The 18,011-nt window shown below is 39.7% G+C and overlaps 1 protein-coding gene across 3 annotated transcripts in view; it reads left to right on the top strand.

Annotated features, from left to right (window-relative positions):
* The window catches only part of YTHDC2 (YTH N6-methyladenosine RNA binding protein C2), a 55,783-nt gene that overhangs the window by 10,193 nt on the left and 27,579 nt on the right, over window positions 1–18,011 (top strand). For all 3 annotated transcript variants that reach the window (XM_084833879.1, XM_084833880.1, XM_084833881.1), the window contains exons 8-22: window positions 1,447–1,554; window positions 1,713–1,858; window positions 3,459–3,594; window positions 4,080–4,206; window positions 6,941–7,006; window positions 8,408–8,586; window positions 9,404–9,500; window positions 9,594–9,681; window positions 9,772–9,852; window positions 10,118–10,200; window positions 10,601–10,706; window positions 12,176–12,295; window positions 12,714–12,986; window positions 13,996–14,122; window positions 15,968–16,173. In XM_084833879.1, the coding sequence (XP_084690005.1) occupies window positions 1,447–1,554; window positions 1,713–1,858; window positions 3,459–3,594; window positions 4,080–4,206; window positions 6,941–7,006; window positions 8,408–8,586; window positions 9,404–9,500; window positions 9,594–9,681; window positions 9,772–9,852; window positions 10,118–10,200; window positions 10,601–10,706; window positions 12,176–12,295; window positions 12,714–12,986; window positions 13,996–14,122; window positions 15,968–16,173 (1,943 nt within the window). The remainder of the gene's footprint in view (window positions 1–1,446; window positions 1,555–1,712; window positions 1,859–3,458; window positions 3,595–4,079; window positions 4,207–6,940; window positions 7,007–8,407; window positions 8,587–9,403; window positions 9,501–9,593; window positions 9,682–9,771; window positions 9,853–10,117; window positions 10,201–10,600; window positions 10,707–12,175; window positions 12,296–12,713; window positions 12,987–13,995; window positions 14,123–15,967; window positions 16,174–18,011) is intronic.

The raw sequence follows: 18,011 nt of genomic DNA on the forward strand, positions 1-18,011 counted from the left end.
GGAACTTCAAAGGCCATTTGGCATATCACATTGGCAGCAGCTGTTCAGAGTAAATGTCCCAATGAACATCTTTAACCATTTCTAATAGAGCTCTCTTACTGGTGACCTTAGTTCCTAGCATTTTATTCCATATGCCCCATTTTGGTTGTGAGATTAAAATTTCCTTCATTCATGACTGGCTTTCTTGGCATCATTCTCAGTATTTGGCTTGCATTGTTCTCAGTATTTTTATTTGACAATTTGAAGTTTTGACTTCCCTACTTGCTACCCAACTGTTTTGTCTGGGATGCATCTCTCTCCTTGCTGCATTCAGGGTGGATGCACTTTTCCCACAGCGTGGTTGATCTTTTGTAACTGCCACACAGTGGGTTCCACATGCAACTAAACTGTGAAAGTTATCAGGTCTACAACCACTGTGCTCTCAGCAAGATAAATTCATTTGAAAGTGCAGTGAACATGGAGTTGATCATCTGTTAAGCCTGGGTAAATTGCATAGGGTCCCAGTGTGTTAGGCTCTGTATGTCACATGGATGCAGTAGTCCTACTAGCAGACTTAAGCTCGGGAACAATGAAAGGGACTACCAGTGAAGTGGATTTTCGCAAAAACAAAAATGATCATGGACTTTATTTTCCTAAGCTTGGTTTTCTATCACTTTAAAAACAAGCGTAGAGGAGAACAGTACTCCGTCAGTTTGACTTTATTGGATATAGTGTTTTCCACTATTAGCAAGATACCAGACTAGATTGGTTAAGCAGTGTGCCAGCCTTTCACTTGAAATGGACAACAGTTGCTTCTATATAAAATAGGACTAGCAAACAGACCTGGCTTTGCGCAGGTTCTTAGTTTGATACAACGAAGCCTTCAAGGATAGTTATGTAGCTGTCAGGGTTGGATGCATTGTGCCTCCCTCATCTGAGTGAAGGCACCCCTAGGCACGGCCCCTGCCATGGTGCACCATGGGAAAGTAGTAGCTTCCTAAGGGAGGGAGGGGAAGTTCCATTCAGTTCCCCTGTCCACAGCAGTGGAGAGGGAGCAGGTATATAACTGTGTTGCTCAACCTACTAATCTCCCATGACTTCAAACTGTATGGACTGTAAAGCTGGTTAGGGAAGTCTTCCCCTCATGGCTGGCTGAAGATGTTACTGCAGGCTTCAAGCACATGGACACATTTAAATTAGTTGAAATTAATCAATGTGTTTTAAAAACAAAATAGTCCTGAGGTGCACACCCCAGGGTCCCCTTAGTATGCATACCAAGTTTCAGGTGTCAAGGTTTTACGGTTTTGGTTCTTTGGTGCTCACAGACAGACATCCTCTTTTATTAATATAGATGATGGGTGCTGTCAGAAAATTGGGGTGCTATCAGATCTTCCCTATCAGCACATGTATATTGGTTAATAAATTAGAGTAAAGCATGAGTATTTATATTACTGATTATGTTTTCAGTACCAGGAAGACCATTTGAAGTAAAGGAGATGTTCCTGGAAGACCTCTTAAGAAGTACAGGATATACAAATAAAGAGATGATCAAATACAAAAAGGAAAAACAGCAAGGTTGGTTTGTATATGTGCAAGTGTTGGAAGGTGTTTCTATTGATATTTAAACATTGCAAAACAATTTTTGTTAAATATACTGAAAAATACTAATAAAATGTTATACATTTTATTTTTTACTCTTTCCCCCTCTGTAAAACATAAAATATGTTATATAGAGGAGAAACAACAGACAACTCTGACTGAGTGGTATTCTGCACAGGACAACAGCAAGCCAGAATTGCAGCGGCAGAGGGCAATTCCAAATGTAGCTGACGAATATGACCTGTTGGATGATGGCGGTGACACGGTTTTCAGTCAGTTGGTATGCACACTTCTGAGGCTTCCAATATATTATCTTGATAGGAATTGTTATGAAATAGGAACAGTGTGACCTAGATCCAAATTTCTGCCAGCACTCCCATGTGCACATGAAGCTCCTAGTCAGCGTAGCCTTTTCTTTTCACAAGCAGCTCCCAAGTACAGCAGAGATGCATGCATGGAGGTTTCCCTGACTTTACAGAAATGCTGGAGAGTGGAGGAAGTCCGATTCCTGCTTCACTTTCCAAGAGACACATTGACTGGTTTCACACGACATGACAGCCTACCACAAGCAGACAGCCATGGTTTGTTGTCGTGTCATACGAACCTGAAACGTTTTCCACGGGGTGGCTTATTTTTCGTGAACAAGCCACGCCAAGAATCCATGGCTTTTTGTACGGTTGTTGTGCCCATGATGGGAGACCGATCTTATCATGGGTTGCCATGATCGGCTGCAGAGCAGCTCAGCAAGAATGGCAAAAAAGCCTGTGCCACTCCCTCTTCAAGATTTTGCCAGTGACTGCCTTTACACCAATGCCAAAATGGCACTGGAAGGACTGTCACTTGTTCCCCAGCTTTTTTTTTTTTTTTTTTTGGTGCCTCAAAAATGTGCAATTGGGGTTGTAATTTTTTTTTTAAACAGTTGGGTCAGTCTTTCACAACTGTGCAAGTGCGCAGTTACGACTATCCACTATGTGTAGTCTTGCATGTTACCTACTCTGCTTTGCCACTCCCTTTGATAGCTGAAACAGACAAGGAAATTGATCAGACAGCTGTTAACTGCACACTTGCGAAAGACTGTCAAAAACAATTTAAAAAAAATTATGACCCCAATTGCACATTTTTGAGGCACCAATTTTTTTTAAAAAAAGAGCCGGAGAATGAAAAGGAGTAATGATCAGAGCAGGGAGTGGGAGACAAGATGGATTTTACTGCAAAGTCCCCTGGGATATGTGCTGGAGCCAGCTGGAGGACTGAGGGAAAGAACAAACAGCAGCAAACCTGATCTTCTGTCAGGTGTGCCATGCATTGTTCTGCAAACAATAAACCCACCATGGCTTATTTGAAGGGTAACTTAGCCTGATGCATGAACCCGAACAGTATTGTGCTTTTCAGATCTTAAGTCATAAGTTGCCCTGATATTCCCATATGTGTTCATATAATATTTTATTATATCTCATGTGTAATCAAGTGTGTTTCAGTAGGGGAGCAATTTGTATTGCACTATTCTACTTAAGATTTTCATGGATTTGGGGATTCTTATCTTCTGGAACAGACCTTCTCTTACTTTGGCATAGTAAAACTTGCTTTAAACTTGGGAGAGAGGTGCTTCCATTAAAAATAGGAAGTTAAACGAACAACAGAAAACACCACTATATGTATAGTTCTCCTTGTGTGTTTCTCTGTATTGATCTTGACTTTTTAGAAGGGATTTCTTCCAGGTTGCTTTCATGAAAAATTATTTACAATATGAAAAGCATATTATTAAGAAGCTTTGAAATTTTGAAGCATTCTGCCAGTTTCAGGGTATATGAGGGAATAGCTTAAAAATAACAGCCTTCAAACTTGGAAAATCATATGTTAAAATATATTATTATTCACAGGCTGAGAAAGACGTCAATTGCCTTGAACCCTGGTTAATTAAAGAGATGGATGCTTGTCTTTCTGATATTTGGCTTCATAAAGATATTGATGCCTTTGCGCAGGTGTTCCACCTTATTTTAACTGAAAATGTCAGCGGTAAGTTCACACTACTAACTTCCCCTTACTGAGCTGTACACCTAAATGTCTAGACCATAAATGCAAGTGTAATTTGACTAGAAAATACTAACAGGTTTGTACTTTTTACAAATAAGACATGATTTCTTGAATGTCTAGTTTCCTGGAATTCTTTAGAATAATTTTTGGAATGTTTTAGTGTTCCACAACATTAACTTGAATAAGTGGGCTAAGTGGGCTGTGAACTCATAAATAGTATTTTTTTGGAGTGTTCGTATTTTCTCAACGCATGCAACTTGATCCTGGGCATATTTACTTAGAAGGAAGTCCCAGGTAAGTGGTCATAGGATTGCAGCCAAAGCAGTAAGGTTAATGGGTCCATTTAAATTGCCCTTTAAAATTCTATTAGAGTAGCGGAATATTTTGGCAACCTTGGAAAAATAGTTAAAATTGTTTGAGCAATTTCTAAAAAATGCACTAAAGGTTTATTTTCCCTCCTGTCTTAGTTGATTACAGGCACAGTGAAACAAGTGCAACAACTTTAATGGTAGCTTCTGGAAGAGGTTTCTTGAGTCAAGTAGAACAGTTGATTGGTATGGGAGCAAATGTTCACATCAAATCATCCAATAGCTGGTAAAAAAAAGCATGGTGCAACTTTTTGATATTGATTTGTATGTGTGTGTTTAAACTACTGTGAGGTTATGTTAAACGTTATGCAGATGTTTTCAACAATATAACTACTACTGGGCCTAGCTAAATGTTATAGAGCTGGTTCTCATGTAATGCCAAACCATGGCTTAACATTACAAGGACACGCTACAGTGGGCTTGGCTATGCGTTCCCCCGGCCCCCTCCGCTGGCGTGTCCTCAAGGAGGAACTCAGAAGTTTCCATTTTTGAATAACTGTGGCTTGTCATGTCGTCTGAGTCTGACAAACTGTGGATCACCTTGGTCAGTGGAAACAAGCCAACAACAAACTGGCCATAGCTAAGATTAACCGCAGTTTGTCAGGTTCAAACAACACAACAAGACATAGTTAATCGATAGTGTAATGTCCCAATTCTGTACAAATTCCCCTTCTGTACTGCTTTTATGTGTTCACACTTCATTCAAGTTGGGATCGGTGAATTATATCACCTGACAACTTATATTTATTAGTTGAGCTCATATTCGGAATTTCTTACCCCAGTATGCCTTGGTTTTGTTCTTGTTCAGATTCAACAGAACCCTATTTACATAAGACTAAATAAGTTTTTTTATTTATTTACTATTACATTTCTATATCACCCAATAGCCAAAACTCTCTGAGCAGTTCAGAACAATTAAAACGATAAAATAGAAGACGATAAAATACAATATAAAAATTTAAAAGTTTAAAACTACAGTATGAAAAAGAAAAAAAATTGCCAAATAGAACCTAGCCACAGTACAAAGAAAATACAATACCAGATTTAAAACACAAACTGAAAAACTCAAATGCCTGGGAAAATAAAAAGGTCCTTACATGATGTTGGAAAGAGCACAGTGTAAGCACCAGGCAAGTCTCTCTGGGAAGCTCATTCCACAATCAGGGTGCCACAGCAGAAAAGGCCCTCTTAGTAGCCACCCACCTCACTTGCTTTGGTGGGGGCTTCCAGAGCAGGACCAATGAAACTGATCTTAGGGTCTGGGCAGGTGTATATGGGAGGAGTCTATTCACGTAACCTGGCCCCAGGCCATTTAGGGCTTTGGATGTTAATACCAGCACTTGAGTCAGGGCTGGAAATGATTTGGCAGCCAGTGCAGATTGAAAAGTACTGGCATAATATGACCACATTGGCCAGTCCCCATTAACAATCTTGCTGCTCTATTTTGGACCAGCTGAAGTTTTCTGACTGTTTTCAAAAGTAGCCCCATGTATAACACATTGGAGTAATCCAGACAAGAGGTTATCAGAACAAGGATAACTGTAGCTAGGCTATCTCTCTCCAAAAGGACATTGTTGGTATATTGGCCTAAGATGATAAAAGGTGCTCTGTGCCACCAATTCTACCAGTGCCTCCGGTGAGAGTGCTGGATCCATGAGCACCCCTAAACTATGAACCTGATCCTTTAGGGAGAGTGCAACTCCCCTCCAGATGAATGTCACTTAGCCGAGAAGATGACCCACCCACTAACAGTACCTCCATCTTGTCTGGTTTGAGTCGCAGTTTATTGGCCCTCATCCAGTCCATTACCACACCCAGGCCCTTGTTCAGAACACCCACTGCCTCATTTGGGTTTGATGAAAAGGAGAGAGATAGCTGGATGTCATCGGCATATTAATGACAACTCAGTCCATATCTCCAGATGACCTCCGCCAGCGTTTTCGTGTAGATGTTATACAGCGTGTGGGATAAAATAGAGCCTTGCGGTGCTGCGTGGCATAACTGCCAAGGGACAGAGCAATAATCCCCTGTACCACCTTCTGGAATTGGCCATCCAAGTACAAGCAGAAACACTGCAGTGCAGTACCTCCACCTCCCAGCTATTACTGTCTGTGTAGTAAATAAATTGAGCAGGAAAATCGTTTGATTATGTGAACAATAATAGTATTTATTGAGCACTTTTCCTAAAAGCTGAAAGCACTACTCAGTAAAAATGTATCAATAAACGAATTACTTGTCTCTTCACGTATACTAGATTAATGCTTCTTGTGGTTTTTTAAGAATATAAATTATAGCAGAGGTCCCCAACACAGCACCTGTGGGGACCTCCAGTGGCACCCACAAAGCTCTCCACTTTCTTCCCCCTTCAAGAAAACTTTTTAAAATAAATATTTTGGAAAACATTAGGGTAGTCTTCTTGCTCTTCTGGTCTCTAGCTTTGCTCTTTGTCTCCCCTTTACCCCTTTGGCTTGCCAGCCTCTAGCCTCACTATTTCTCTCCCCCCACCACCTCTTCAGCTCACTTTTGACTGGCCAGGGCCCCACGGTGGCCATTTTGTGACTAGCCACATTCTCCATGGGAGCCATTTTGTGGTGGTGCTCAAAGCAGTTTCTCAAATTCCTGAATGTGCCCACGGATACAAAAAGGTTGGGGACCCCTGAACTATACCTTTTGGTCCAGTCCCGTCCTCTTATCTGTACTTCAGTTTTTTACTTACTTTGTATTAATGGAAAATGTACTAGCAGCTAGAGCTTTAGTCAAATGTTTTTGTATGTACCTAGTGGCATTATTCCTGTTTAATCATATAATCAGCCTAATGAATTTTGCATAAGAAGAATAAAAGAAGTTTAGAAATGCTATCCCAAGTGTACCTAAAAAGGACTGAAAATGTGCTTTGTTTCTAAGTTACATTTTTGTGCTTAATTAAAATGCTTTGTTAAATGTCTTTACAATGATTACAGGACAGCTTTGGACTGGGCCAAGCACTTTGGACAGACAGAAGTGGTTGACCTGTTGGAATCCTACTGGTAATGTATTTCCTAGTTCTGGAATTCACTAGAATACATGCAGGGAGCTCACTACTGCAGTAAATGGGGAAGCCTGTCAGAGCTCCTACTCATGTAAGGGGCACCCCCTATTCTTGATTTATGGACAACCTTATTCAGCATGATTTTTTTCTAGCACCTGGAAATATTTACTGGGCTACATTAAGAAATTTTAAAGAAGAAAAATTCATTGTAAAGATAAGCAGCTTAAGGGGTTTCTAAATATGGTTTGAAGGAACTTAATGTTTAGTAAAAGTCTTAAATACTCTAGCGTACAGCCCCAAGCTGTTTTTATTGCGGAAACTGCATTTTGTTGTCTTTTCTCTCCCTGGTGCAGCTAATTCCAGGCTTGCAGCCAAACTATTTTGGAGTTCTGTAGAGTATAGACCATAAGATATTAATGGTTCGTGGAAAATTAACAAGTGATTTGTTTCCATAAATTCAGTCTGTACTTGAGAGACACTTGAGAAATTGGATGAATGGAAACATTACTGAGCTACATACTGAGTAATGCAGTATGTGCAAACATGTTTTAAAAATGGGATCGTGTAATGTGAACACCCATTTTTCTTTAAAAGGTGATTCCTATACTTTACACTTCTGGGCTGGGATCCAAAAACCTACTTTAAGGGTGCCCAATGGCATGCATCTATCCAGTGAGATTTCTGTTTTCATTTCTTTTAAGAGCATATCCCTTGCCATATCACAAGTTGTTTTTGAGGCTCTCCCCAGTTCAAAAGTGGCTTGACACATTGCATAGGCAGTTGCTGTTGAAAAACAGAGGTCTAGAAACTTGTAGACTGCTTAGAACTAGTTTTGCTTTTCTTTGGCTCTAAGCCTGTGTGTATTTATGGTATACTGAAGAAAGAAGTTAGGACATGTCACTTAGCACAAGGCATTTCATTAATTTAAAAGTATTTATATATTGCCCTATATGCACATTCTCAGGAATGCTTACATATAGAGAGCTTTTTAAAAAAAACAACAACAACTCAATAAAACATATAAAAAGAACATAAAAAGTAGCCCAGATAAAATGAATTAAAAAGTATTGAATAATCCTATAGCTCAGTTAAGGTGTCCTGTGGATTGTTAATGAACCCAGTGAACTACTGTAAATATTTGGGATTGGATCCAAAGTTCCCATGAGTTGTGAAGAGGAAACCCACACACCCCTCCCCAATTAGCAGACACCTCTGCTGGATCAAAGGCCCTTGGATTAATGGAAGGACTCCTTTGTAGTTTCCAAATATTAGTGGAATTGGATTAGGGAACCTTGAAACTTCTGATCTTCACATTCAACATTTGGGTATATCTAAACCTGTTTCCATATTGCAGAAGTATGGTCTCATTTTATTTAACTCTATGTGTTATGTATTTCAGTGCCTCACTGGAGTCTGGTAATCTAGATGAAAGTTCCTTGGTCCATGCTAATGCTAGTGAACTTAGTACAGAAGACAGAGAACTCCTGAAAGCTTATCATCATAGTTTTGATGATGAAAAGGTGGATCTTGACCTGATCATGCACCTACTGTACAATATCTGTCATAGTTGCGATGCAGGTAAATATAGATGTAGTTCTTGTTTCCATTTCTATAAATTATGTACACAAGTTTTAGGATCAGTCACTGGAGGTTAAGCTGCACTGGCTCCATTTCATCTAGGACACACAGGCTTGGTGCGCACATAATGACAATGCAGACTTTGGGTTGAGTATGGGTTGTCATTGCATCGTAGGTTGTTGTTGAATCATGGGTTGTCATTATGTGCAAACCCTGCACTATCCAAAAGGAGCCCTGCACTTAACATGAACAACCCAGAGTTCACAACCCAATAATAAATCATGAGTTCTCTTCCCGAGTTGTTCGTGGTTAGCATATAGTTAAACCATAGTGCAGGGTTCACACATAATGACAACCCATGATTCAGCAACACCCCATGATTCGACGACAACCCATCCTCTGGATTGTCATCACATGCACACCAAGCCTTAGTGTGGACCGAGGCTTATTATGTTCTGCTTGTGAGCTTGCTGGAAGTAGAATACTGGACTAAATTGACCTTTTGGTCTGTTAGCAGTGCTAGTCTTAAGTTCTTACGACTACAGTTGATTGCGAATATGCCAAGTCCCTCTTCTGCAGTTGATGGATTTTATGAGTAGGGCCTGTATGCATGTGAATGTAGATAGGCAGGCTTTGTTTCACACTAAAAGGTGCTACGTGATAGTTGGGGCATGAATCTTACATTCACTCTCTCCCCTCTGCCATATATAGCACATCCCCATCCAGGCTTAGTCTGAAGCACCCCTTAATGAAAGAAGAGATACTAAGCATAGATTTATGATTCCTCTTCCTTTAATTTTGGAGCTTTGTCTTACAGGAGCTGTTTTAATTTTCCTTCCTGGATATGATGAGATTGTTGGCTTGAGAGATCGCATACTATTCGATGACAAGAGGTTTGCTGATAATGCTCACAGGTAAAAGTCTGCATGACTCTTATTTTGAGTTTTTGTTCTGCTTTTACTCTTACAGAATTATACTTCATTTCAGTTATACTTCTTTGCTACTAGATTCCAAGTTTTTATGCTGCATTCAAATATGCAAACATCTGATCAGAAGAAGGTTCTAAAGACCTCACCCCCAGGCATCCGCAAAATAGTAAGTATCAAATGACTTTTCAACTATTCATGAATCTTCATTTTTTTACATCAGCTGTTACTACAGCATAATGTTATATTTTTGCTGCAGATTCTTTCTACAAATATTGCCGAAACCAGCATCACAGTTAACGATGTTGTCTTTGTGATTGACTCTGGAAAAATGAAAGAGGTTTGTTAACCCATATGTTTTAAAGTAAAAATTATGTAATGGTATTGTATGGTAGAGGAATATAAAGTCTTCTGTAATGTAAGCAAAACATATTGGTGTTTCCTATTTAAAGGAGATCTTAAGTACCATTTGTAAATTATAATATGCGACAAAATCACTTCATGTGGATCTCTTGTTAATTTAGATTCCTTGATAATGCAAATGTCCATGTTATTGTAGTCTTCGAAATCTAACTCATAATACAGGTATTTTCTTAACATTTTAGAAGTCCTTCGATGCATTGAACTGTGTAACTATGCTAAAGATGGTATGGATTTCTAAAGCCAGTGCTGTTCAGAGAAAGGGCAGGTAATGCAAATATCATTTTTTTTTCCTATACTCAGGTTAGGTACAATCCATTCTTTTTTTCAAAAAGAAGGTATGCTATCTCAGAAATAATAGACCATTTCTGGAAAGAATTTCATCTTTGTTTGATAGCTTGGGAGACACCTAGTCATATTTCTCACCGTATCAACTTTGAATCCCTCCAGCATTAGGTTTACAACTTCTTTATACTGTTGTCATCAAGCTTATGTTATTATTGCCTTTGAGACGGGAGTTTTTAATTAACAACACTTTTGAGAGTGATTGTTTGTAGATCTTATTGTCTCTTTTGGAGATACCATTGAGATATGCTTTGATGCTTTGCTTCATTAATTCCACTTTTTCTGTGTTTTTGATTTACCTTAAATAATACTTTGTTTCCAAGGGCAGGACGTTGTCGGCCTGGAATTTGTTTCCGTCTTTTCAGTAGACTAAGATTTCAAAATATGCTGGAATTTCAGACTCCGGAACTTCTAAGAATGCCTCTACAGGTCAGTGATCTTTCTCCTTTGTTTCATTATGTCTGTACAAGCTTTAACATAATGCTTAATTCAGCCATCACATCAAACCACAATTTGCACTAACCATAGCTTAGTGGTGCTAGTCTGCTTTTATTTTCTGTTCTCTCACCATTCAGTTTCATAAATTTACATCCATATACATGGTGCAGCAGTCTCCAGAGTCGGAGCAATGGCTGTAACAATGGTTTGCTAATTCAGATGTCATGCCAAACTATAGGTATGTTTCCTTAACCATGGTTTAGTGTGATGTCTGAATTGAACCCATATGTAGAAAGCTGCTATTTGAGGGATTTCGCATGGAATACCTCAAAATATTTTGAACCTCTACAAATGATCCAGCACTTCTCTGCTAAATACAATGAATGAGGTATTTGTACAACATTTTATCAGATGCTGCATGGAGGAATTGTCTTGCATCTCACCCCTATTGTGTGCTGAGCAACAGCTTTATACAATGCTGCACTGTTGAATCTTGCGATGGTCACTGATGCAGGTGTTGCAAGTTTAGTTTGTGTTGCTCTGCTGGACTAGCACAATTGATAAGCTAATTTAGTTGCTTCCTGTTTATATTGTAATTTAAGCAGAAATGTGCAGTTGATGAACAGTGATTCTTAAGCTGCAATCATAGGAATGCTTAACTGGGAATGAGTCCCATTGAATTTGAAGGGGCTTACTTTTAGTTTTAGTGACACAATGGATATTCTTGTGTTTTCTTTCATTACACATTTTTCCATATCTTCTGGACAGAAGGGATGCTAAAACTTTATATTTGATCATATGTGTATTTAATTTCACTGATTTCCAAATGTCAGGGGCAAATGTGTGATTTTCATAAGGGCTTGTTAAGTCACAAGGCGGCCGGCATTTTTTTTAGGAGACATTGGGTTGATGAATAGAACACTTCTTGAGGTGGGACTGTAGGATTGCTGTTCTAATGGATCCCCTTAATGTGTAAACACTTGGGATAATTACTGGATTGGATCCAGTGATTCCTTCTGCTGGTGGTAGCATGTCCTAAGGAGTGTTACACTTAGAATGTTCCCACTGATGGAGGAAGAGGTGATTTTCACCAATTTCTCCCTCTCACTGCAGCCCCCAGTACCACCACCGTCATTGTTCCAGAGGGGTCCCAACCCTCTGGAGCAGATATCTGAGGAGCACTGGGGAGGAGGGAATTGATGAAAAATTACCTTTCCCCCCATTGCATTAGTGGAAATACTCTGCTATTCTATATACAGAAAGAGCTCTTTAAGGCAAATGCTGGATTCAGCCCTGTGTAATCTTAAGACTGTAGTCTTCGACTCGCTCACCTGGGAGCAAGCCCCATTGAACGCAGTGAGATTTACTTCTGAGTAGACGTGGATAGGATTGTGCAGTAATTTAAGGAAATTTGTATTTTATTTTTGGGCTTTCTGAAAAAGGTGTCTTTTAATTTCTAGGAGCTTTGTTTGCATACAAAATTGCTAGCTCCCATCAACTGTCCAATTGCTGACTTTTTAATGAAAGCCCCAGAACCACCTCCTGCTTTAATTGTGAGAAATGCTGTGCAGATGCTTAAGGTGAGTAAACAAAATAAACCTATGTCTATACCTCTATTATTGCTATTAGTGGCTTTTATCATGCCATCTAAATGCACCGCATTTCAACACAAATGTTTAGTTACCAACTTTGCAAATCTCTGTAAAGACCATGCCCAATTTCACTTGTTCCTGACCTAACACTTTGCCCTTAAAGAATTTGCCCCTGCCAATGTCTGTCAAAAGTTACTATTCTTTAAGTCTGACGGGGATCTAATACTCCCTATACCAACATGAGAATAGCTGAGTATGTTTTTAATTGTTCACATAGTTGAATGAAATCACGACAGAAGAAATACATGTTAAGCTAATTTAAATGTGGAGCTTAACTGTTCCCTAGTAAACTACTTGGATTGTGCATTTCTTTGTATGCTGACCTAGGTTGTTATTATTTTAATAGACGATAGATGCTATGGATACCTGGGAGGATCTGACAGAACTTGGCTATCATCTGGCTGACTTACCAGTAGAACCCCATCTTGGTAAAATGGTGCTGTGCGCTGTTGTTCTCAAGTGCCTGGATCCTATTCTGACCATCGCATGCACTCTTGCATATCGTGATCCTTTTGTGCTACCTACACAGGCCTCGCAAAAACGTGCAGCCATGCTGTGCAGAAAACGATTTACTGCAGGAACATTTAGTGACCATATGGCCCTACTCCGGGCTTTCCAGGTATTGCTAGTCAACTAAAAGAGCACTTGTGATTTATGTATCTGAAAGAGATGAGGCACTTCAGCTTGGTCAGCTCACCTGGGAAAGCTGTCTAGTGCAAACTTGGGGCAGAGGCAGTTACCAAGCCTTTGTACGTCTTATTTGTTCTGGTGCTACTTCCGATCTCTCAACCTTGTTGCCGCCAGCTATCTTCTGCTTGCCACCTGCCACTGGTTTCCCTTCTCCACTGTTGTCCTCATGGTGCAATGTGAGCCATGGTATTAATGATCTGGTTGATCTCCAAATCCCTTCATGGATCAGATGAGAATAAGTTAAACTATCATAAGCAGATAATGTTGGTAACTGTCCTGTGGGAAAGGCTGTCCCATCCCCTCTCTGTGTGCTGAGGTTGATTGCTGTAATGCTATGCTCAGGGGAGGATGAATATAGTTACTTTAACTATGGAAAAGTATGAAAAGTGTGGACTTCCAGGTGGTTTATCTCCCTGCAGAGTGGTGTAGCTGCGTCTATCACTGTTTTGGTAGATGCAGGTCAATGTAGAAAAGTTTTCGACCTTTTCCAAATGTTTCCTTTCTCACTGACTGCAAGACCACTTGGGGCTTAAGCTGTATCAGTCACTTCTCATTACTTTCTTGCCCTCATGGTGTAATGATTTTGGAACAGTTCTTCAAACCTTGATAGTTGCTTCAGAGGCAGAAGTATGGACTTGCTTATGGGTGGGAATCATTGTTCTTACCCCGTGCCCAAAGTGTCTGTGGACACCAGCAGAGTAGTAGGTCACAGGCACAAGCTACACTTGGCTTGCCCTGGCAATATGTTTAAGAGGCAGAGAGAAAGAAATTGCATAGGTCTTGGTAAGTTAGGAATCAAGGCTTTCCGTAATGAAAATTTAAGATTTAAAAAGTATTTGTTTATAATGCATTGCATTTAAAAGGGCCACTTATGGCATATTGCCTGCCTATAAAAAATAATGACACTCAAAGGCATTTTAAACCAACTTGTTTGGCAGGCATGGCAAAAGGCAAGAAGTGATGGCTGGGAAAGAGCTTTTTGTGAGAAGAACTTCCTTTCTCAAGCAACGATGGAGATTATCATAGGAATGAGAACTCAGTTGCTTGGGCAGCTCAGAGCATCAGGTATATTATACACATATTTTCATTAACCTGAATGCCCCCTCTCCCCAAAAGTCTTTAAACATTCATCCTGCTTTTCACTGTATTGGTTCCTTCGTACATGATCATGGATATAGTAGCTGTCTTGTGAGGCATGAGTTTGGGGTGTTTCTCCTGATGATCAAGCCTTGATTGACTTGTGTAAAGAAGTGTATCCCAAGGAAATTAGTAGCACATGTTATTGCTGTTGTACTTGGATTGGCTGTGTGATTGCAATGGATTATGAATTGGTCACAGTTATATATGTACTTGAGTTTTAAAGTAGCAATATTCACCGTGCAGCTTGTTAGCAACATAGTGAATGCTACTTACTGGTCTGTTATCCTATCATAAAAACAAAGGCACACCTATGGCTATACATAGATTAGTAGTAGAGCTAGTATTCTTACACTGGCAGAAAGTAATGGAAACATAGTTTTTTTTTTTAAGTCACACGCAATTAATACCAATAGGTAAGAGCATAAAATAAATTATAGGGTTAAGCCACCAGAATCTGGTATTTAGCCATCTACTATTTATCTGTTATTTTTATTAACCAGTTTTGTTTCCATTTTGATTACCATGCCTCACAATTGATTACCATGCCTCACAACAAATATTCAGAAGGGTAGACAAAAAGGAATTTCTTTCAAGGACCAAGACTTTTCCCCTAAGTCTTCAAGTTTAAAGGCCACACAAGCAGTGTGGCAAACCCTCAAACTTGCCACATACAGAATCGATTGGAACAGTACAGAAGTCCCCATTCCTTATCTGAGTAGATGTAACTGTAACTGGTATAAAAGGTAATGGTCAAGTTGACCTGGATGATATCCAAAGAGAATATGCTGAGTTAAAACCTTATCACTTGGGCCAAAGAGTTATATGAGTAATGAACAGATGTGAGACTGTATTATTCCAGGTCAAAAGTGTAGTTAAAGTTTTCGCTTATCAATTAATTAGCAAAACATACTGTGTAAGGTATACACATCAAAAAGCTTGATATACAGATTGATAGACTTAAGCTTAGTTGGCAAATTTTGAGTAAAGAGTTATCTTCTCAAAGGTATAATTCAAAATTGCTCATATCGAGCCTGAAAGCTGTACATGTAAATCTTTTTTGTATCTTCTAATTTTTTAGGAATGTTTAATAATAATAGGATAGTTAAGACTGTGAGCCCTAATTTATGGGATAGTAAATATTAGCTATGAGGTAATTTCTACACAAAAAGTATAAATATGTGCTGATTTTAGAATGCGGGTGCTTCTTATTAGAAGCTCACCAAGCCTGTGTTCCTGTCAGCTGGATAGCCCATTCAGTATTGAATGGGGAACTTGGTACTTAGAATGAGATCTGTCCCTTTTAAGCTATTAGAACCAGAAGCCTAAGAACAAGAAATGTTTAAGAAATTCTATTTCCTGTTAAGCTATTAAGGTTCAATAATCTTAGCAAAGCTCTGTTTAACAACAGAAATGTTTTTATGCACTTTTACGCAAGTTATGTATTGATGTGATTTACAAATATATTTCTAATTAAAAAAAAAAAAACATTTACAAAGATTTTCCTTTACTAATTTTTGTTAGTACAAAACCAAAATTGAATCCACCTAAGTCAAGTTTTGGTGTATGCTTTCTTTAAAGTGCATTGATCAGCTATCAATTATCAGTTAACTGGCAGACAAAGGCTTCCTAAATACTGGAACTATAGATTGAAAACTCTTAGCAAAGGCCAAATCCGTAACACTAAGAAGCTAACCTTTGCTAGGCGTGTGTGCTTGAAAATGAAAACTGTTTCTTAAGTAATTAACAGAATATACTTTCTTCCTTTTTTAGGTTTTGTTAGAGCCAGAGGTGGTGGTGATATAAGAGACGTTAACACAAACTCTGAAAACTGGGCCGTGGTTAAAGGTGCCTTAGTAGCTGGAATGTATCCAAATGTAGTTCACGTTGACAGAGAGAACATTGTCTTGACTGGGCCGAAAGAAAAAAAAGTCAGATTTCATCCTGCCTCAGTTCTTAGCCAGCCCCAGTATAAAAAGGTAAGATAGCATAAAATTTAGTATTAGGATGGCAGACTTGTGCAGTGGAAAGGAAGGACAGCTCATTTGCTCAGTGAACAGCCTTAGGGTACAGTGCTGGGAGTTGTAGGACTTTTTTCTGTCTAAACATGCATAGGATTGTGCCCTTAATGGTTTGAATGCTTTGCTTATTCATGTATTGCCATTAATAAGAGAACCATCATGGAAAGAAAGGACCTGGTTGAATGGTATGGCAGATGACTTCGCTAAATTCCTTTGCTAAACTTGTTGTAGTACCCAACAATGTTTCCTGATTTTAACTCAGAATATCTGTGTTACTTAGGGTGTACACAACATTCCTGCATCTGGGTTATGTGTTCCTCCATGTCTGTAGTGTATTTTAGAAGCCAGTTTCTGTGCTGATTCCTACAGGGTGGCTTTTGGCCAATGGATGTGCCAAATCAACTTTATGTAGGCATATCCATGCATTATATAAAAGAGACACCGTAGTGTTGTGGAGGTGCTGTTGACTGTAGTTATTTTGCACTTGGATATAGGTTGAGCCTATTTTGTTTGGGGTGGGAATCAGTGCAGTGAGCAGTTCACTATACAAAGGAGTATTTTGGAGTATTTATCTTGGTCATGATCTCTCTTTCATAATTTAATAGAATAAAGCATGACAAAATATAGAAAATGAAAACCAATTTGCCACTTGAAGAGTTTAGAATAAGGGTAGGAACCATTTTCAGCCTGAGGGCCATATTGGCCCCAGGCTGGGATATTGGGGGCCGCATGCCAGAAGTGGGCAGGGCAATGCGCAAAGTGAACAGAGCTATTGCTGGCATGTGCTCCCCCACACACATTCTCTCATGTCCCATTCACACAGAAAGACACGCCCACACACATGCTCACCTCATTCACTCAAAGACTCCATTCTTTCTCAGAGCCCCCTCCTCAGCTAATCTTTGCAGACCAGCTGAAGAGGGGAGGATTTTCATTCTCATAGTGGCATGTTGCAACCTCAAGGAGCGCTCCTTTGGAGGCCTTTGCAGGCCAGGTGGGGAGGCCTGGTATGCCAGATTTGGCTAATGGGCTGGAAGTTCCCCATTCATGCTTTAGAAGGTGCTTTTGTTCTGTAAGTAGAATCTGCCTTTTGAAGGAGAGATGGAAGTTTAACAGAAATACTAAAGTGATGCCCTCTCCACATTTCCCCCCATACCATAATTGGGGTGTGTATGCCTACATGTACCTACATGTACCTACATGTACCACATAAACACATGCATGCTTGTATACACAAGTTTTATATGAAGGAGGAATGTATTAATTAAACTTTTCTTATTTGTTAAACATTTAAGCTTTCTTTAGGATGTCTGCTTATGTATTTTTTGTTCTAAGATACTAGAGTTATGCTCATAGTTCGTTATCCTGCTTATCCATTAGAAAGTTGAGAGTGTGGCGCTCCAGTAGTCTCCCATCCAGGCAATGATGAATCATAGAATAGTAGGGTTGTAAGGGGCCTATAAGGCCATCGAGTCCAACCCCCTGCTCAATGCAGGAATGCAAGTCAGAACATCCCTGACAGATGGCTGTCCAGCTCGTCTTGAATGCCTCCAGTGTGGGAGAGCCCACTACCTCCCTAGGTAATTGGTTCCATTGTCATGTTGCTCTAACAGTAAGGAAATTTTTCCTGATGTTCAGCCGGAATCTGGCTTCCTGTAACTCATCTGTCCCCAACCTTTTTGGGACCAGGGACCAGTCCTTGGAAGACAATTTTTCCACGGACTGGGGGGAGGATAGGACCGGGCCGCAGTAGGGGTGTGGGAACCCCCCTTACCTTGGGTCCGTGGGGGGGGTGA

The sequence above is a fragment of the Heloderma suspectum genome, chromosome 2 (genome assembly GCF_057233095.1).
Source record: "Heloderma suspectum isolate Gila_16-S chromosome 2, 16-S_ref, whole genome shotgun sequence".
Classification (NCBI taxonomy): Eukaryota; Metazoa; Chordata; class Lepidosauria; order Squamata; family Helodermatidae; genus Heloderma; species Heloderma suspectum.